The sequence below is a fragment of the Mobula birostris genome, chromosome 32 (genome assembly GCF_030028105.1).
Source record: "Mobula birostris isolate sMobBir1 chromosome 32, sMobBir1.hap1, whole genome shotgun sequence".
Taxonomy (NCBI): domain Eukaryota; kingdom Metazoa; phylum Chordata; class Chondrichthyes; order Myliobatiformes; family Myliobatidae; genus Mobula; species Mobula birostris.
Genome location: NC_092401.1, coordinates 31,057,646 through 31,080,127, shown reverse-complemented (window position 1 = coordinate 31,080,127; position 22,482 = coordinate 31,057,646). Strand labels below are relative to the sequence as shown.

At 42.3% G+C, this 22,482-nt stretch overlaps 1 protein-coding gene across 4 annotated transcripts in view; it reads left to right on the top strand.

Moving 5' to 3' along the window:
• Nucleotides 1–1,177: 1,177 nt before the first annotated feature.
• LOC140191217 (adhesion G protein-coupled receptor E3-like) overlaps nucleotides 1,178–22,482 on the top strand; it is a 151,757-nt gene continuing 130,452 nt past the window's right edge. For all 4 annotated transcript variants that reach the window (XM_072248399.1, XM_072248400.1, XM_072248401.1 and 1 more), the window contains exon 1: nucleotides 1,178–1,290. In XM_072248399.1, coding sequence (XP_072104500.1) covers nucleotides 1,260–1,290 — 31 coding nt within the window. In that variant the 5' untranslated portion in view covers nucleotides 1,178–1,259. The remainder of the gene's footprint in view (nucleotides 1,291–22,482) is intronic.

Sequence of the window (22,482 nt, the reverse complement as noted above, 5' to 3'; positions counted from 1 at the left end):
GACACAAAGTTTGGGGGTGTTGTGGATAGTGTGGAGGGCTGTCAGAGGTTACAATGGGACATTGATAGGATGCAAACACAAAATACTCTGCAGATGCTGGGGTCAAAGCAACACTCAGAACACGCTGGAGGAACTCAGCAGGTCAGGCAGCATCCGTGGAAACGATCAGTCAACGTTTCGGGCCGGAACCCTTCGTCATGACTGAAGAGGGAAGGGGCAGAGGCCCTATAAAGAAGGTGGGGGGAGGGTGGGAAGGAGAAGGTTGGTCGGTTCCAGGTGAAAAACCTGTAAGGGGAAAGATAAAGGGGTGGGGGAGGGGAAGCAGGGACGTGATAGGCAGGAAAGGTGAAGAAGGTATAGGGGAAAACACAATGGGTAGTAGCCCTCACCTCTCAGTTCTGGTTTCCTCACTACAGGAAGGATGTGGAAGCCATAGAAAAGGTGCAGAGGAGATTTACAAGGATGTTGCCTGGATTGGGGAGCATGCCTTATGCAAATAGATTGAGTGAACTCAGCCTTTTCTCCTCGGAGCGACGGAGGATGAGAGGTGACCTGATAGAGGTGCATAAGATGATGAGAGGCATTGATCGATTGTGTAGATAGTCAGAGGCTTTTTCCCAGGGCTGAAATGGTTGCCACAAGAGGACAGAGGTTTAAGGTGTTGGGGAGTGGGTACAGAGGATATGTCTGGGATAAATATTTTACTCAGAGAGTGGTGAGTGCGTGGAATGGGCTGCCGGCAACGGTGGTGGAGGCGGATATGATAGGGTCTTTTAAGAGACTTTTGGATAGGTACATGGAGCTTAGAAAAATAGAAAGCTATAGGTAAGCCTAGTAATTTCTAAGGTAGGGACATGTCCGGCACAACTTTGTGGGCTGAAGGGCCTGGATTGTGTTGTAGGTTTTCTATGTTTCTATGTTTCTAATCATCTATCATGCAATAAGCAGATTTGGAAAGTAGGTATTGCCAACAAAGGATTTCCAGAATTCAGAGCATATGAGTAGAATCAGATGTTGCAGGATCTCAAGGGTGTACTCCAGACCTGAATTCATACGTAGGTTTAAAGTTAGTGGATTAATAGGTTGTGGGCCGTGGGAGGCAGGCTGAAGCTGGGTTTCTCTCCTCCCCCATTTGGGTGTGTCTGTGACTTCATCTGCTGAAGTTCTGCCAAGTGATCTCAGTGGTGTGAAAAGGAAGGGAGCAGTGTCTGAGTGAGATCACTGCCGAACAGTTACAGTTCAACACTTTTGAGAACACCATGCAATTGGGATACAGCTACCTGATGCTTGGTATGTTACATGAAATTGATCTCAGAAAGATTATTCTGTAACACAGTGTTTTAACATTTTTAGACATGTAAAGTTAGTATCTTTTTCTGCATGAATGATTAATTTTCTTGTTTGACCTTTCTCTCGCTGTCAATCTCATAAGCATATAATTCCCCTTGCCTCATCTGTTTAAGAAATCATTCCTTCCTTTTCTCTTAAAATATATTAGATAGTTAGACTTTGACATGGCTCTGCAATCTTTGGTGTGAATGTTTATGTCCTTACTCTTTGCTTCTTTTCTCTCTTCATTCCTTCATGCTCCCTTTTTTTTATTATTGTGGCTATATTTTTTCTCTAGCACCTCAAACCAAGATCACGGCATTTCTCCATACTCCATTTTCCACAGTTTTTATTGAACATGTGAATGTTCCACCAGCTGTCTGAACACTCCTGTGAACTAAAAATAGCAATCTTTTCATATGTACAGTGGTGGAAGTGACTGGGAAACAATGAATGCCGATCTGAGCAGTCTCCGAGAAGCCCACAGCTCTCGGGCAGCTGCTGTACACAGGCCACATTAAGCAGTTCTCACTCTCATTTTGATTGTATCTTATTGTAAAACATTCACAAAGTGGTCAATTTGAACTGTAAAATCTCATTTCTGAATACAAGAAATTTTTAGACTGAATTGTAAGTTTAAAAAACTATTTGATCCTATTTTGTCATTGGAATTGGAATAAATTGAATTCACACGACATGTATATTGGCTGGGCAATGTGTTGGTGTAAATGCTTAGAAATTATTTGTTAATTATCACTGGGTTGTCTCCTCTTGAGCATTTCACGCTGAATGGAGACCTGACAGAAGTTTATAATATTATGAGTGAGTGGCAGACATCGAACAAAGTCTTTTTCCTGGGTATAGAAGTCAAATACTAAAGGGCATAGCTTTATGATGATAGGGAAAACTTTAGAAGTGATTGCAGGGCAAGTTTTTTTAACAAACAGTCGTGAGTACCTTGAAAGTGCTGCCAGGAGAGGTGGTGAAAGCCAATACATTTAGCCACACTTGTGAACGTGAGGGATATTGATTATATGCAGACAGATGGGAGTAGATTGAATTTGCATGGTGGCCAGTCAAAGGGATTTCTCTGTTCTGTCAGTAACAGCAGCACCTTCTATACCCAGAGGATAGTGAAAATGTGAGTGAACCCTACATGTTTTGCTAGTTAATTGATGTAATGGCTCACATCTGACTGCTCAGCACATCAGACCGCTTTTGCTGAGGCTCTAGGTGATTCCTTGTGTGACTGCGGGGAACACATATTAAACATGACTGATTCCAGACCACCAGGACATCTGTATGTTCTCTTAATACAACTACTCTGTGGTACTTTTACCTCAGACCCCTTGTAAATATTTGTATGCACGTACTCATTGGCTGAGGCATTGAGTGTACATTTGGATGCCATATTACAGTTGTACAAAACATCGATTATATTTCGTTGGACTATTATGCATATTTCTGGATGCCACATTTCAGAAGAATTGTGGTATCAACAGAGAGAATGCAGGAGAGATTCACCAGGATATTGCCTGGCTTAGTGGGCTAGAGTTACAAGGAGAGAGTGAACTTCACTCTCGTTGAAGGCTGAGAGATGACCTTATAGAGATTTATAAAGTTATAAATGATTGAGAGGATAGATATAATCTTATTTACAGGGCCATGGAGTCTTGAAGAAAAGGAAATAGATTTAAGGTGAGGGAGAGGAATTTAAAGAATATTTAAGAGTTAGGTATTTTACACAGAAGATGCTGGTTGTCTGAAACAATATGGTAGAAGCAGATGCAATTACAATCTTAAAGTGATTCTTAGACAGCCCTTGGATAGGAAAGACTTGGAGGAGAATAGGCTAAATGCAATTAAGAGGAGATTTGGTAAAAATGGTTCAGCCTTCCCAACAATATCGACCCTAAAGCTTATCTACACTAATTGCATTTGCCTGCATTTAGCCTATTCTCCTCCAAGTCTTTCCCACCCAAGGACTGTCCAAGTGTGGTCTGGATAGATTGTTTAATGCCAAAGGGACGCTTGGTAAGTGAGAGGCTTTCAAAAGTCAAATATTCAGATTACTGTACCGAGTTTGTATGTTCCCATCAGAATAAAAGGCAGCGGTAACAGGCTTATGGAACCTTGGTTTTTAAGAGATATTGAGACCCTGTTTAAGAAAAAGACGGTGTATAGCAGATATAGGCAGACAAGAACAAATTAGGTACTTGAGGACTGTAGAAATACAGGATAACACTTCAGAAGGAATTTAGGAGAGGTAAAAGAGGCTGCTCGAGCAGACAGAGTGAGGGAGAACTGTGAGAGCTTCTACAGATTATTAATAGTAAAAGGAAATTGCAGGGGCCCTAGTAGAGATATCTAAAACATCTTCAGTGACAGGTAGGGTACCGGAAGATTGGAGGATTGATAATGTTATTCCGCTGTTTAAGAAAGACTCTAAAAGTCAACCAGAAAATTATAGGCTGGTGAGCCGGGCATCATTAGTAGGAAAGTTATTGGAAGATATTCTAGATATATGAGTATTTGGATAGACAGGGACTGGTTAAGGATAGTCAATATGGCTTTGTGTGTGGTAAGTCATGGCTAACCAATCTTATAAAGTTGAAGAAGGCAAGGCCTATGACAAGGTCAAGAAGTTCAATCACTTGGCATTCCAGATGAAGTACGAAATTGGATTGGACATTGGCTTCATGCAAGAAGCCAGCGAGTAGTTGTGGATGGTTGACTCTCTGACTGAAGGCTTGAGACTAGTGGGATGATTCAAGGATCGGTGCTGGGTCGCTGGTGCTGGTAGCTTGTCGTCTGTATCAATGAATTGGATGATAATGTGGTAAACTGGATCAGCAAGTTTGCAGATATCACCAAGATGTAAGATCACCAAGGGCTGTAGTGCACAGCAAGCGACAAAGCTTGTGGCAGGATCTGAACCAGCTGGAAAAAATGGCTGAAAAATGGCAGATAAAATTTAATGCAGACAAGTGTATGATATTGAATGTTGGGCGGACGAGCCAGCATAGGTCTCATATGGTGAGGGGTAGGGCACTGAGGATTGCGGTAGAACAGAGGGATCTGGGAATATAGTTCCATAATTCCTTAAAAGTGGTGTCATAGGTAGTTAGGGTCATAAAGAAAACTTCTGACAGATTGGCCTTCATAAATTAATATAATAAGTACAAGTGTTAGTATGTTATGTTGAAATTCTATAAATCATCTATAAATAATTTGGCATATTGTGTGAAGTTTTACTCACCTACCTAGAGGAAATATGTAAATAAGATTGAAAGATGCACAGGAAATTTACAGAGATGCTGCTGGGCCTCAAGGACCTGGGTTGTAGGGAAAGGTTTGATCCTAAAGAAGATAGTGCCAGTGGACAACGTGATCAACGGCAGCATCCTTCAGGCGATTCACAAAGCTACTTTTTTACTTCCCTTACATCTTCTTTTTCTATCAAATGTGGTTCTGCTACTGTTGGAGCCTGAGATCAAGACTTAGGTGGTGTGTTTTTGGGCGATTTGAGCAATCTGGCACTTCACTGTCTCTGGGGGTATTTTCGAGCAAAGCGTGTGGTCTTGAGGCCACAAAGCCTCACTCGAACTTTTTGTTGCTAATTGTGCGATTTGTGTGTTTCTTTTGTGCATGGGCGAGGTTTGATGTATATTCCTTGAGAGGGGGAATGCCATAATAGTATAATAATGTCTTATAGAATTTCAGCATAACATATGGACACATTGTTTCATGGCTGTTTGTGGAGAAGATGAATCTCAGGGTTGTATACTGTATTTTGATAATAAATGTACTTTGAATTTTTGAATCTTTATTCCCGAGGATATAACATAGAAACATAGAAAATAGGTGCAGGAGTAGGCCATTTGGCCCTTCGAGCCTGCACCTCCATTCAGTATGATCATGGCTGATCATCCAACTCAGAACCCTGTACCTGCCTGCTCTCCATACCCCCTGATCCCTTTAGCCACAAGGGCCATATCTAACTCACTCTTAAATATAGCCAATGAACTGGCCTCAACTGTTTCCTGTGGCAGAGAATTCCACAAATTCACCACTCTCTGCGTGAAGAAGTTTTTCCTCATCTCGGTCCTAAAAGGCTTCCCCTTTATCCTCAAACTATGATCCCTTGTTCTGGACTTCCCCAACATCGGGAACAATCTTCCTGCATCTAGCCTGTCCAATCCCTTTAGGATTTTATACATTTCAATAAGATCCCCCCTCAATCTTCTAAATTCCAGCAAGTATAAGCCAAGTCGATCCAGTCTTTCATCATATGAAAGTCCTGCCATACCAGGAATTAAACTAGTGAATCTTCTTTGTACTCCCTCTATGGCAAGAATGTCTTTCCTCAGATTAGGGGACCAAAACTGCACACAATACTCTAGGTGTGGTCTCACCAGGGTACATCCCTGCTCCGATACTCGAATCCTCTTGCTATGAATGCCAGCATACCATTCACCTTTTTCACTGCCTGCTGAAACTGCATGCCCACTTTCAATGACTGGTGTATAATAACACCCAGGTCTCGTTGCACCTCCCCTTTCCCTAATCGGCCACCATTCAGATAATAATCTGTTTTCCTGTTTTTGCCACCAAAGTGGATAACTTCACATTTATCCACATTAAATTGCATCTGCCATAAAATTGCCCACTCACCTAACCTATCCAAGTCACCCTGCATCCTCTTAGCATCCTCCTCACAGCTAACATTGCCGCCCAGCTTTGTGTCATCTGCAAACTTGGAGATGTTGCATTTAATTCCCTCACCCAAGTCATTAATATATATTGTAAACACTGGGGTCCCAGCACTGAGCCTTGCAGTACCCCACTAGTCACTGCCTGCCATTCTGAAAAGGTCCCATTTATTCCCACTCTTTGCTTCTTTTCTGCCAACCAATTCTCTATCCACCTCAATACCATACCCCTAATACCATGTGCTTTAAGTTTGCACATTAATCTCCTGTGTGGGACCTTGTCAAAAGCCTTTTGAAAATCCAGATATACCACATCCACTGGTTCTCCCCTATCCACTTTACTAGTTACATCCTCAAAAAATTCTATGTGATTCGTCAGACATGATTTTCCTTTCACAAATCCACGCTGACTTTGTCCGATGATTTCACCGCTTTCCAAATGTGCTGTTATCACATCTTTGATAACTGACTCTAGCATTTTCCCCACCACTGATGTCAGGCTTACCGGTCTATAATTCCCCAGTTTCTCTCTCCCTCCTTTTTTAAAAAGCAGGGTTACATTAGCCACCCTCCAATCCTCAGGAACTAGTCCAGAATCTAAAGAGTTTTGAAAATTTATCACTAATGCATCCACTATTTCTTGGGCTACTTCCTTAAGCACTCTGGGACGCAGACCATCTGGCCCTGGGGATTTATCTGCCTTTAATCCCTTCAATTTACGTAACACCACTTCCCTACTAACATGTATTTCCCTCAGTTCCTCCATCTCACTAGACCCTCGGTCCCCTACTATTTCGGGAAGATTATTTATGTCCTCCTTAGTGAAGACAGAACCAAAGTAGTTATTCAATTGGTCTGCCATATCCTTGTTCCCCATGATCAATTCACCTGTTTCTGACTGTAAGGGACCTACATTTGTCTTAACCAATCTTTTTTCTTTTCACATATCTATAAAAGCTTTTACAGTCAGTTTTTATGTTCCCTGCCAGTTTTCTCTCATAATCTTTTTTCCCTTTCCTAATTAAGCCCGTTTCTCTCAGTCCTCAGGTAAGCCGCTTTTTCTGGCTAATTTGTATGTTTCTTCTTTGGAATTGATACTATCCCTAATTTCCCTTGTCAGCCACAGGTGCACTACCTTCCCTGGTTTATTCTTTTGCCAAACTGGGATGAACAATTGTTGTAGTTCATCCAGGCAATCTTTAAGTGCTTGCCATTGCATATCCACCGTCATCCCTTTAGGTATCATTTGCCAGTCTATCTTAGCTAATTCACGTCTCACACCTTCAAAGTTACCCTTCTTTAAGTTCAGAATCTTTGTTTCTGAATTAATTATATCACTCTCCATTTTAATGAAGAATTCCACCATATTATGGTTACTCTTACCCAAGGGGCCTCTCATGACAAGATTGCTAATTAACCCATCCTCATTGATCAATGCCCAGTCTAGAATGGCCTGCTCTCTAGTTGATTCCTCGACATGTTAGTTCAGAAAACCATCCTGCATACATTCCAAGAAATCCTCTTCCTCAGCACCCTTACCAATTTGGTTCACCCAATCTATATGTAGATTGAAGTCACCCATTATAACTGCTGTTCCTTTATTGCACGCATTTCTAATTTCCTGTTTAATGCCATCACTACTACTGTTAGGTGGCCTGTACACAACTCCCACCAGCGTTTTCTGCCCCTTAGTGTTACGCAGCTCTACCCACATCGATTCCACATCCTCCCGGCTAATGCCCTTCCTTTCTATTGCGCTAATCTCCTCTCTAACCAGCAATGCTATCCCACCTTTTTTCTTTCATGTCTATCCCTCCTGAATACTGAATATCCCTGAATGTTGAGCTCCCATCCTTGGTCACCCTGGAGCCATGTCTCTGTGATCCCTACTATATCATATTCATTAATAACAATCTGCACTTTTAAATCATCCACCTTGTTATGAATGCTCCTTGCGTTGACACGCAAAGCCTTCAGCCTTGCTTTTACAACACTCTTAGCCCTTATACAATTATGTTGAAAAGTGGCCCTTTTTGATTTAATTGAGGTTAATTATGAGGTAAATGCAAGCAGGCATGCATTGAGGTTGGGTGAGACTACAACCAGAGGTCATGGGTGCTACGATACGCACCGGACTGCACCAGCTCCGGAGCTTAGGCACTCCGACTATCCAGAATATGGATAACTGGTGTGTCCCCTTTAAAAGATTCAGGCCCATTCTGATGACTAGTGACCATGTTTTGGCACCAGGATTTTAACATTTAGAAAGCATCTGAACTGAGTTTCAGTGCTCAACCATCAGTCCTACTTTGGATTCTCATTAAGCATTGAGTTTAGAACCCCGAACTCATCTCAGTCTCTGTATTGTGTCTTAATTCTAGTCTCGGATACTCCAGCACTTGGGTCCTGACCACCCTCGCCTTGGTCTCTGGTCACTGTGCGTTAAGGATGAATGTGAAATGATTAAGGGGAACATAAAGGGGTTTTTCTTCACTCAGAGCATGGTGAGAGTATGAAAGAAGCTCCCAGCAAAGTTCTGTCTGGGGTTTCAATTTTAACATTTAAGAGAAATGTTGATAGGTACATGGATGAAAAGTGTATGGAGGGCTATGATCAGGGTGCATGTCAATGGGATTAGGCAGATTAATAGTTCAATACAGACTAGATGGGCTGAAGGGCCTGTTCCTCTGCTGTAGTGTTCTATGACTCCATGACTCCAGACTCCATGTCTGATATGCACTGCAGTGGTTTCCACTGGGACAAATTGTCACTTGAGTGAGGTAGAAACTGGAACTGGCCAGGCTGTGCCTTTTGACAGCACCATTTGACAGGGTCACAGGGTTCAGGAAAGGGGAAGTATGGCAGAAACGGAAGTTGCAAAAAGTTGATTGATTTTCCTTTTACCAACACAAATTGATGTGACTGATGTGAGTTTGTTTCTGGATCCAGAAATTTGACTGTGTGATTTCACTGTGATGAGAATATACTCCATAGAACCAAGTTATTCCTTCCTCCTTGCAAGTGCACCCCACACGCTCTTTGAACCTTCATTAGTCAGAGTACAAGAGATTGCAAAGTCTGATCTCCCGGGCAATTATCCCAGCAGCAGAACACATATCACTTTGTGCTTGCAGTTTCGTTTGCATACCACCACCACAGAGAGCCTTTTGCAAGCAGTTGCTAGCTGGCCGAGATAATATACTGAACTGAGAGGATTTGACCTCTGACACTATTTTTTGTGACCATTTGGGACATTTCTTAGACAAACTGAATGTCAGCAGCCCACTTGTGAAAACACTGGATACAAGAGACAGAAGAAATTCTGCAGGTACTAGATCCAGATGTCAGCATTCTCCGGCAGGCACCTCCTACTTCCCTTAACCCTCCCGTCGGCAGCAACACAACCCCAGCTCTCTGCATTCTCACTGACTCCTTCGACTCCCATTCCCTCCCACCCTAACTCATCCCTGGGCCCCAGATCTCACATTTCCAGTTCCCTATTTACAACTTCCCAACTCTGCTTCTTGGTTCAGATTATGTGAAACTCTATTGTGTCAACCTACATGTCATCAATAACACAAAATACTCTGCAGATGCTGGGGTCAAAGCAACACTCACAACATGCTGGAGGAAATCAGCAGGTCAGGCAGCATCTGTGGAAACGATCAGTCAACGTTCGGGCCGGAACCCTTCGTCAGGACTGAAGAGGGAAGGGGCACCTGGAACCTACAAGCCTTCTCCTTCCCACCCTCCCCCTTCCTTATAGGGCCTCTGCCCCTTCCCTCTTCAGTCCTGACGAAGGGTTCCGGCCCAAAACGTTGACTGATCATTTCCACGGATGCTGCCTGACCTGCTGAGTTCCTCCCGCGTGTTCTGAGTGTTACATGTCACCGATCTTCAGTGTGCTTAGACTCATAAAATACACAAATACACAAATCCATCCAATATACTGTTGCTAGTTAGATCATTGTTCAGCCATTCCATCATGGCTCACTTATTCTCTCTCTTCCTGGAGAGAGTTCTCCTCCTGCCCCTATTCCCACCTGGTGTCTGGTCCTATCCCCAACTGTGTCTCTCTCTGTCCACCTTTCTACTCTCCTACTTGTGCTTCACGACCCTGATGCTTTTGAGATAATGTTTTGTTTCTATTGAAAGCTTGCCATTTAATCTGTTTCTGCTGTCCTTCCAAGCAATTCATTCCAGACTGAAACAGCTCCCCCATTAAAGAAATTCTCTTTATCTGTCCCAGTTATTATACTTCCATACCTACCAACCACAGGAAGGTGCCTCCCTCTATCCATTCTCCCAAAACGTTTGTGGTTTTGAACAATTTCATTAAATCTTCCCATAATGAAGTGCCGGTTTTCCATACAGGTCATTTCACAAAACAATTCCTTATCATTTATGCCAAATCTTTGCACACCCACCATGACCTTAGATTTGTTCATAAGAGCCAAAGCAAGTCAAATGTTGGTGACCATGTTGACGCAGAATAGCCTCCTGACTTGTGACATAAATTTGTGCTTAAGTGCTACCCTTATCTAGATGTTCAGTTACTGCTGAGAATATGGATCACAGCGATAAGATAGGTAATCATTGGTTTCTCCGATAGGCTGCTGAGAGGCCATTTTAAGACAATCACAGCTGTGTGGAGCAAGCCTTGATGGATGGAGTAAAGCACATTAGATATGTGTTCAGAACAAATTAGTAAGCCAGTAATGTTGAGGAAAGGTAAAATCCACCATTCTTCTGTTTTAAGCTCATTCCTGCTCATCCCCAATGTGAAATTGAGAAGTTACTCATATCTCAGTAATGTTAATCATATCTTATTGATGTAGTTCACTAGAAGAATAATATCAAAGTTAATGGGAAAAATTAAAGTTTTACATTATTGGAATTCAGCTTCAATGTTCATGTTTAGAACGAAGTTGTGATAAGATCTGGAGCCAAGTGACCCTGGTGAAACCCTGATTGAAGGCTCAAGTTTAATCCTACATCCCAATTATGTGCTGGTTGGTAAATTAACGGGCCACTGTAAATTTGTCCTAATGTGTGGGTGAATGGTAGAAACCGAGGGAAGTTGATGGCCTGTAGGGAGGGTTTTGAGCAAAGGGAATACTATAAGATTAGTATAAGTGTGTAGTTGATGGTGCAGACTCTGGTATTTTGGAATGGCATCTGTCTCAAACTTATGTATAACTGTACTTGTAACACAATGACTCAGTGCTCAGGCACTTAACATGCTGTAAGATTCTTAGGAAAGAAGCTGTGAAAGCACCAACACATGGAGTATCTTCACCATCTGAACCTCAGTTCATGGACTGTACTACCTCCTGGTGGGCATTGCTGAGTCCAACAAAAGTAGGTAATCAGACATTGAAAGAATATATTTGAAATTCTCACCTCATGGCTTCTCCTCTACCCTGTCAAGATGGTGCCAGCACATAATGCTTCCTCAGGTGATATCCTCCAGTTAGTCCACAAAACTATCTATTTCACTTCTTTTACATCTTTTATTTTAGATGTATTTCTGGTAATGTTAGAGCTTGCAATTTACAGTTCGTAGATCGATTGAGAGATCTCTGATGTCTCTGAGAAAATTCCAGGAGGCAAGCAGTCTCAAAGAGTAAAAGCTTAGAGATGGGGAGCGAACCTATGATCGACCCCCTTTAGTTGCTGATTAAAACTTCAAGAACATTGAGGCGAATACATTGGCAAGCAAGTATTCAGCGTCGACTACCCATCTCTCGCTCGTTAATGCTGGATAAGTGTCTGTGTGTGACAGACCTCTTGCTCACTGCTCCCAAAGAAAAGCCTCTATGTTTCAGTGGTGTCTCCCTCTCTCCCTTGAAGCTGTTGAAGGATGTTACCAAAATTATGCAATTTATGGTTGGACTGTGAACTGTAGTTCAAAATGGACTCTTTTGGTTATATGATTTTTATTATCTTCTGTGTTTTTACACATACTGACTTGTTGCTGTTGCTGTTTGATATGATTTGTTTTTTTTGTGTGAGGGAGGGTTGTGGTTTGAAGTTTGATGTTCTTGCTATTTGCACGATTTATTTTTGGCATGGGGGGTGGGTGATGTTCTTGTTGCTATTGTGCAATTTGTATTTTTTGCGGGGGTTGATGTTTTTCTTCAAATGACTTCCATTGTTTTCTTTGTTTCATGGCTATTGATCAGCCATGATCATAATAAATGGCGGTGCAGGCTTGAAGGGCTGAATGGCCTACTCCTGCACCTATTTTCTATGTTTCTATGTTTCTATTTGGAAAAAATGCTTCTCAGAATTATCACACATACTTTGATAATAAATGAACTTTTGAACCTTTGCCATTGAACCTTTTGATTCCATTCCTCTATGTTTGTTCATAGCTCCAATACCCTTAGACAATTTTTATTCACTTCTTTCTTCAAATTCAGTCTAACTACCACACATACACTTCACCCATGGGATCACCAAATCTGGTTCCATGTGCCCTTGACCTCTCTCTATAATGGTCCTCATTATTACCTTCTTTAATTATCAGGCACCAGCATCTACAGCCTTTGGGTACCCAGTTATCATCCGCCGCCCTCCAGCTTCATCTTCACCCTCCCCACCCCTAACTTGGATCTATCCACACCACTCCGTGCTTCCTTTCTCATTCCCTGCTTCCACCATCACCCACCTGTCTTTGTCTCCAAACTCAACCCTGGTCTCTCTCACTCATTCATCTGGGTCCTCACCTCCCGTTGGTCCACCAAAAATCACCAGCCCATGTCTCACCCCTCTCCCTCTCCTTTTTGTACTGGCCATTTCCCCTCTCAGACCTGATGCAGACTCCTGATCCAAAACGTTGACAGTTCCTTTCTCCACACTGATTCTGCTTGACACATTGAATTTTGCTTCAGTTTCCAGGATCTACCTTTGTGTTTCTCTTGTTTTACTCTGTTCGTCATCAAGCACATGACAGATCATCATATTGTTCATGTGCTATGTTCTATATTAATTTTCATGTTCCTGAATTGATCATTCCAAGTTCACTGTCATCTGTGTGAAGAAATTACTTTTCAGCTCACTTAGGTCACCTCTTCTTCTGATATTGTTGACCTAAGTTCAAAGATTCCACAGCCAGGCAAAATATTTGCCCTCCTTCCAGCTTATCGAACACTCAAGGAAATTTCCATTTCCATTTTCTATCACTCATTCTGCAACTTCCTCAAGAAAATAATATACAGACAGTGCCTAGTTCCCCTGTGGCCATTCCCCTCTGTCACCACTTTGAATTCTCTTGGTAGGGAAATGACCTATGGGTAAGCTGTAGTGAACAGATCTCTGGCATTAATTCTGGCTCTGTGGTTCAGAAGGGAAAGAGGAGAAGAGGATAGTAGTGGTGATAGGGAATTCAATAGTTAGCTGAACAGACAGGAGATTCTGTGGACATAAAGAAGACTCTCAAATGGAATGGTACCTCCCAGGTGACGTATTAGATCATTAACATTTTAGATTGATGGCGATTGACATCCTAGATTGAGTCCATAGTATTCTTATGGGGGATAGAGAGCAGCTGGAGGGCATAGTATGTTGGAAGCAACGATATAGCTCGAAAAAAAGGTGAGTTTCTGAAGAGCAAATATAGGGAGCTACGTAGAAAGCTGTCAAATACTCCTCATGTGTTAACCCCTTCATTCCCAGAATCATCCTCGTGAACATCCTCTGGACACTCTCCAATGACAACACAATAATCCTTTTCTGGTTGGCTGCCAGTAACTAGTGGTGTTCCACAGGTATCAGTGTTGGGACCACTTCTTTTTATGCTGTGTGTCAATGATTTAGATGATTAAGTAGGTGGCTTTGCTGCCAAGTTTGCAGATGATATGAAGATTGGTGGAGTAGAAGGTAGTGTTGAACAAACAGCAATGCTGCAGAAGCACTTAGCCAGATTAGGGAAATGGGCAAGGGAGTAGCAAATAAAATACAGTTTTAGAAAATGCATGGTCATGAACTTCGGTAGTAGAAATAAATGTGCAGACTATTTTCTAAATGGGGAGAAAGACAAAAATCCGAGATGCAAATAGTTTTGAGAGTCTTTTTGCAGAACACTCTGAAATTTAACTTGTAGGTAGAATTGGTGGTGAGCAGGGCAAATTAGAAAGGAATGACATAGGATCGGAAGGTGTAGCATCTCTATGGGTTGAGTTAAGAAATGGCAAGGTAAAAGGACCCTTGTGGCAGTTGTATACTGGCTTTCAAACAGCAGCCAGTATGTGGATTACAAATTACAGCAGGAGATAGAAAAGGTGTGTCAGAAGGGCAATGTCATGATAATCGTTGGGGTTTTTAACATGAAAGTGGATTGGGAAAACCAGGCCAGTACTGGACCTCAAGAGAGAGAGTTTGCAGAATCTCTATGGGATGGTTTTAGAGAAAGCTTGTTGTTGAGCCCACTTGAGGATCCGCTATGTTGGATTGGATGTTGTGCAATGATCTGGAAGTGATAAGATGTTTAAGGTTAAGGAACCCTTAGGGAACAGTGATCACAATATGATCAAGTTCACTTTGAAGTCTGAGAAGGAAAAAATAAATTCCAATGTGTCAGTATTTCAGTGGAATAAAGGAAATTACAATGGCATGAGAAGGGAACTGGCACAGGTTGACTGGAAAGGGACTCTAGCAGGAAGAACAGTAGAGCAGTAATGGCTGGAGTTTCTGTGAAAAATGGGGGAAGTGCAAGATAGATATATTCCAAATAAGGAGAAATTGTCAAATGGAAGAAGGACAAAACGGTGGCTGACAAGTGAAGTCAGAGCCAAAATAAAAGCAAAAAAGAGGGCATACAAGGAAGCCAAAGCCAGTGGGAAGATGGAAGATTGGGAAGCTTATAAAAACTTGCAGAAGGAAACTAAGAAGGTCATTAGGAAGGAAAAGATGAATTATGAAAGGTAGCTGGTGACTAATATCAAAGCAGACAATAAAAGCATTTTTAAGTATATAAAGGGTAAAAGAGGGTAGAAATAGGACTATTAGAAAATGATGCTGGGAATATTGTAATGAGAGATGCAGAGATGGCAGAGGAACTGAATGTGTATTTTGCATCATTCTTCACAGTGGAAGACATCTGCAGTATACTGGACATTCAAGAGTGTCAGGAAAGTGAAGTATATGGAAACTATGTGAAAATTACAACTGAGAGGGTGCTCAGGAAGCTTAATGGTCTGAGGGTGGATAAATCTCCTGGACCTGATGGAATGCACCCTCAAATTCTGAAGGAAGTAGCTGGAGAGATTGCAGAAGCATTAACAATGATCTTTCAAGAATCGATAGATTCTGCATTGTACCAGATGACTGGAAAATTGAAAATGTCTGTTATTTAAGACGGGTGGGAGGCAGCAGAAAGGAAACTATAGACCTGTTAGCCTGACATCAGTGGTTGGGAAGTTGTTGAAATTGATTGTTAGGGATGAGATTATGGAGTACCTGGAGGCACATGACAAGATTGGCCAAAGCCAGCATGGTTTCCTGAAAGGAAAATCCCGCCTGACTCACCTACTGCAATTTTTTTGAGGAAATTACAAGCAGGGTAGACAAAGAAGATGTGTAGATATGCTGTACTTGGATTTTCAGAAGGCTCTTGACAAGGTGCCGCACATGAGGCTGATTAGCAAGATCCCATGGAATTACAGGGGAGTTACTAGCATGGATGAAGCATTGGCTGATAGGCAGAAAACAGAGAGTGGGAATAAATAATATTCTGGCTAGCTGCCGATTACCAGTGGAGTTCCACAGGGTTGGTGTTGGAACCATTGTTTTTTATGATGCATGTCAATAATTTGGACTATTGGATTAATGGACTGGTGGCTAAATTTGCCGATGACACAAAGATAGGTGGAGGAGCGAGTAGTGATGAGGAAACTGAGAGCCTGCAGAGAGTCTTTGATAGTTTAGGTGAATGGGCAAAGAAGTGGCAAATGAAATACTACGTTAGACAGAGGTGGAAGAAATAAACAGGCAGACTATTATTTAGATGGGGAGATGCAAAGGGACTTGGAAAGTTTGTGCAGGATACCCTAAAGGTTAACCTCCAGGTTGAGTCGGTGGTTAAGAAGGCAACTGCAACGTTGGCACTCATTTCTAGAGGTATAGCATATAAGAGCAGGGATGTGATGTTGAGGCTGTATAAGGCACTCATGAGACCACACTTCGAGTATTATGTGCAGTCTTGGGCTCCTTATTTTGGAAAGGATATACTGACACTGGAGAGGATTCAGAGAAAATTCACAAGAATGATTACAGGGTTACAGCATGATGAACATCTGGCAGCTCTTGAAACATTTTTAAATATTGAAAGGCCTAGACAGAGTAGATGTGGAAAGGATGTTTCCCATGGTGGAGGAGTCCAGGACAAGAGGGCACGGCCTCAGGGTAGAGGTGCCTCCATTTAAAACAGAAATGAGGAGAAATTTCTTTAGCCAGATGGTGGTGAATTTGTTAAATTTATTACCACAGGCAGCTGTGGTGGTCAGGTTGTTGTATGTATTTAAGATAGAGCTTGATAGGTTCTTGATTGGACATGACATCAAAGGCAACTGGGAGAAGGCCAGGAAGTGGGGCTGAGGAGGGGAAAAAAAGGATCGGCCATGATTGAATGGCAGAATAGGCTCAATGGGCCAAATAACCTAATTCGGCTCCTCTGTCTTATGGTCTTAATGCGTTATGGAATTCATATTGCAGCAATATAAAACTCTGGTTAAAGCAGACTTGGAGTATTGTGTTCATTTCTGGTCGATCATTATAGAAAGAATATGGAAGCTTTAGGAAAGGCGCTGAGGAGATCTACCAGGATGTTGCCGAGGTTAGAGAACATGTCTTATGGGGATAGTTCAACGAGCTAGGGCTTCTCTCTTTGGAGTGATGGAGAATGAGATGAGACTCAATAAAGATATATAAGATGATTAGAAGCATAGATAGAGTGGACAGCCAGAGAATTTTTCCATGGGTAGCAATGACGAACACAGGAGGACATACATTTAAGATCATTGGAGGAAAGAATCTGGGGTCTTGTCAGAGATTAGGGTTTGGTTTAGAGAGCGTGTAACTGCCTATGGTAGTGGTGGAGACAGACATATTAAGGATGTCAAAGAAATTCTTAGATAGGTACATAAATAAAAATTATGGAGAGCTATGTGGCTTGGAAAGACTTAAAAGATTTGGCCTATACTGTGCTGTACTGTTCTAAGTCCTATATTCTCTCTTTCACTGGAAAATAGATCTGTTTTTACGTAAGGAGACCAGTATTCTTTGTGCTGTCTCTGTAAGGAGGTATTTTATTAGCCAGAGAGTAGTAAATCTGTGGAATGCCCTGCCACAGACTGTGGTGGAGGCCAAGACCATGGATATATTTAAGATGAAGCCGATCATTTCCTGATCGGTCAGGGCATTAAAGGATATGGCAAGAAGGGACGTGGATGGGTTTGAATGGGATCCAGAATTATCCATGATGGAACGGCTGAGCAGACTCAATGTCTAAATGGCCTAATTCTGCTCCTATGTCTTATGGTCCCATGGTCTAAGGGAGCTTATCAAATTCTACCAACCACACTTTTTATTACTCATAGATTATTGTACATTAAACAGAGGTAACCACCTGGTTTCATTACTTTGATTAGAATTATCTCCAAAAGCTCTTTTGATTGGTTGAAGGGAATGTGAGTGAGGCACTTATTGAGTACTTTGCTTCTGTATTTAGCAAGGAAAAGGATATGGAGGACCTGGAGATCAGTGTTGCATGTATAAATGTATTAGTATGTTTAGAGGTCAAGGACAAAGAAGTATTGGGCCCCCTAAGGTGGAGGGGCAAGTAGTGTTGAGGAAACAGGTAGGCTGCAGAAGGATCTAGACAGATTAGGAGAATGGGCAAGAAAGTGGCAAATAAAATATAATGTTGGAAAATGCACAGTCATACACTTTGGTAGTAGAAATAAATGTGCATGCTATTTTCTAAACTGGGAGAAAGTCCAAAAATTTGAGTTGCAAAAAGACTTGGAAGTCCTTTTGCAGAACACCCTAAAGGTTAAATTGCAGGATGAATCGGTGGTGAGGTAGGCAAGTACAATATTAGCATTCATTTCAAAAGGTCTTGAATACATGATCAGGGAAGTAATGCTGATGCTTTATAAAGCACTGGTGAGGCCTCACCTTGAGTATTGTGAACAATTTTGGGCTCCTCATCGAAGAAAAGATGTGCTGACATTAGAGCGGGTCCAGAGGCGGTTCACAAGGATGATTCTGGGAATAAAAGGGAATATGAGGAACGTGTGATAGCTCTGGATCTGTACTCACTGGAACTTAGGGGAGATCTGAAAGAGTTTAACAAGCGTATGAGAGGCATAGACAGAGTATCTGTTTCCCAGGGCTGAAATGTCTAATACCAGAAGGCATGCATTGAAGGTGAGAGGGGGTAAGTTCAATATGGATATGACTGGTAAATTTTTTACTCAAAGAGTCAGATGTCCATAATGCACTGCCTGGTACAGTGGTAGAGGCAAATACTTTGAAGGTTTTTAAGAGACGTAGGCACGTAAGGATATGGTCATGGAGTAGGTAGGAAAGATTAGTATTTGGGTGCTTTGATTTGCTTTTTAGCAACATTGTGAGCTAAATTGTGGAAACCATAGAAAGGGTGCAGAGGAGATTTACAAAGATGTTGCCTGGATTGGGGAGCATGCCTTAAGATGATAGGTTAAGTGAACTTGGAGCGACGGAGGATGAGAAGTGACCTGATAGAGGTGTATAAGATAATGAGAGGCATTTTTTGTGTGGATAGTCAGAGGCTTTTTTCCAGGGCTGAAATGGCTAGCATGAGAGGGCACAGTTTTAAGGTGTTTGGAAGTAGGTACAGAGGAGATGTCGGGGTAAGTTTTTTTATGCAGAGAGTGGTGAGTGCGTGGAATGAGCTGCTGGGGATGGTGGTGGAGGCAGATATGATAAGGTCTTTTAAGAGACTCCTGGACAGGTATATGGAGCTCAGAAAAATAGAGGGCTATGGGTAACCCTTGGTAATTTCTCAGGTAAGGACATGTTCAGCACAACTTTGTGGGCTGAAGGGTCTGTATTGTGCGGTAGGTTTTCTATGTTTCTAAATGGCTTGTTCCTGTTTCGTACTCTTCTATGTTTAATGCTCTTTGCTCTTTCCCGCTGTAAGGAGAATCAGCAAGCAATGATGAATTGTGCAGCCTTTAGACTCATAGTCAGAGAAAATCATGTTACAGAAACAAGCCCTTCTGACCAAATAGTCTGTGCCGAACTATTTAAACTGCCTGCACACAATTGATCTGCACCCAGACCATAAGACCATCAGCTATAGGAGCAGAATTAGGCCATTTAGCCATTTCATCATGGCTGATTCCAGATCCCACTCAACCCCAAATAACTGCCTTCTTGTCATATCCTTTGATGCCCTAACCAATCAGAAAATGATCAGCTTCTACCTTAAATATATGCACAGACTTGGCCTCCACCACAGTCTGTGGCAGAGCATTCCACAGATTTACTACTCACTGGCTAAAAAAAATTCCTCCTTACCTCAGTTCTAAAGGGTTATCCCTCAAATTTGGGGCTGTGCCCTCCAGTTCTCAATACCACACCATAGGAAACATCTTCTCCATATCCACCCAATTAGATTAGATTAGATTGAGGACACGCAGTCCTTTTTTATTGTCATTTAGTAATGCATGCATTCAGAAATGATACAACTTGTTCCTCCAGAATGATATCACAGAAACACAAGACAAACCAAGACAAAAAAACTGACAAAAAACACATAATTATAACATATAGTCACAACAGTGCAAAGCAATACCGTAATTTGATGAAGAACAGACCATGGGCACGTTAAAAAAAGTCTCAAAGTCTCTCGGAAGTCCCATCATCTCACGCAGATGGTTGAAGGGAGAAACTCTCCCTGCCATGAGCTTCCAGCACCGCAAACTTGTCGATGCAGCATCCTGGAAGCACCCCAACCACAGTCCAACTCTGAGTCCATCCGAAAACTTTGAGCTTCTGACCAGCCCTCCGACACCGAGCACCGAGCACCATCTCTGCTGAGCGCTTTGACCCCAGCCCTGGCAACAGGCAATAGGCAAAGCCAAGGATTTGGGGCCTTCCCCTCCGGAGATTCTCGATCGCACAGTTGCAGCGGCAGCAAAGCAGGCATTTCGGAAGATTCTCTAGATGTTCCTCTGTGCTTCTAGTCCTGATTGAATTTTTTCAGGATGTGACTAAACACATTGATGAAAGAAGAGCAGTAGATGTAGTGTATATGGATTTCAGCAAGGCATTTGATAAGGTACCCCCTGCAAGGCTTATTGAGAAAATAAGGAGGCATGGGATCCAAGGGAACATTGCTTTGTGGATCCAGAACTGGCTTGCCCACAGAAGGCAAAGAGTGGTTGTAGATGGGTCATATTCTGAATAGAGGTTGGTGACCAGTGGAGTGCCTCAGGGATCTGTTCTGGTACCCTTACTCTTTGTGATTTTTATAAATGACCTGGATGAGGAAGTGGAGGGATGGGTTAGTAAGTTTGCTGATGACACAAAGGTTAGAGATGTTGTGGATAGTGTGGAGGGCTGTCAGAAATTACACCGGGACATTGATAGGTTGCAAAACTGGGCTGAGAAGTGGCAGATGAAGTTCAACCCAGATAAGTGTAAAGTGGTTCATTTTGGTAGGTCAAATACAATGGCAGACTATAGTATTAAAGGTAAGACTCTTGGCAATGTGGAGGATCAGAGGGACTTGGGGTCCGAGTCAATAGGATGCTCAAAGCAGCTGCACAGATTGACTCTGTGGTTAAGAAGGCGTACTGTGTATTGGCCTTCATCAATTGTGAAATTGAATTTAGGAGCTGAGAGGTAATGTTAAGCTATATAGGACCCTGGTCAGACCCCACTTGGAGTACTGTGCTCAGTTCTGGTTGCCTCACTACAGGAAGGATGTGGAAACCATAAGTGTGCAGAGGAGATTTACAAGGATGTTGCCTGGATTGGGGAGCATGCCTTATGAAAACAGGTTGAATAAACTTGGCCTTTTCTCCTTGGAGCGACGGAGGATGAGAGTTGACCTGATAGAGGTGTATAAGATGATGAGAGGCATTGACCGTGTGGATAGTCAGAGGCTTTTTCCCAGGGCTGAAATGGTTGCCAGAAGAGGACAGAGGTTTAAGGTGCTGGGGAGTAGGTAAAGATGAGATGCCAGTTTTTTACTCAGAGAGTGGTGAGTGCGTGGAATGGGCTGCCGGCAATGGTGGTGGAGGTGGATACAATAGGGTCTTTTAAGCAACTTTTAGATAGGCGGAGCTTAGTAGAGGGCTATAGTTAAGCCGAGTAATTTCTAAGGTAGGGACATGTTCGGCACAACTCTGTGGGCTGAAGGGCCTGTATTGTGCTGTAGGTTTTCTATGTTTCTATTCAATCAGTTTCAATGAGGTTCCCCACTAATTCTTCAAAATTCCAGTGAGTACAGGCCTAAAGCTGCCAAACGTTCCTCATATGTTAACCTCTTCATTCCTGGAATCATCTTCGTAAACCTCATCTGGACTCCCTCCAATGACAAATAGTGGATGCATTAGTGATAGTTTTTCAAAACTCTTTAGATTCTGGACTAGTTCCTGAGGATTGGAGGGTGGCTAATGTAACCCCACTTTTTAAAAAAGGAGGGAGAGAGAAACCAGGGAATTATAGACCGGTAAGCTTGACATCAGTGGTGGGGAAAATGCTAGAGTCAGTTATCAAAGATGTGATAACAGCACATTTGGAAAGCGGTGATATCATCGGACAAAGTCAGCATGGATTTGTGAAAGGAAAATCATGTCTGACGAATCTCATAGAATTTTTTGAGGATGTAACTAGTAGAGTGGATAGGGGAGAACCAGTGGATGTGGTATATTTGGATTTTCAAAAGGCTTTTGACAAGCTCCCACACAGGAGATTAGTGTGCAAACTTGAAGCACACGGTATTGGGGGTAAGGTATTGATGTGTATAGAGAATTGGTTGGCAGACAGGAAGCAAAGAGTGGGAATAAACAGGACCTTTTCAGAATAGCAGGCAGTGACTAGTGGGGTATCGCAAGGCTCAGTGCTGGGACCCCAGTTGTTTACAATATATATTAATGACTTAGATGAAGGAATTAAATGCAACATCTCCAAGTTTGCAGATGACAGGAAGCTGGGCGGCAGTGTTAGCTGTGAGGAGGATGCTAAGAGGATGCAGGGTGACTTGGGTAGGTTAGGTGAATGGGCAAATTCATGGTAGATGCAGTTTAATGTGGATAAATGTGAGGTTATCCACTTTGGTGGCAAAAACAGGAAAACAGATTATTATCTGAATGGTGGCCGATTAGGAAAAGGGGAGGTGCAACGAGACCTGGGTGTCATTATACACCAGTCATTGAAAGTGAGC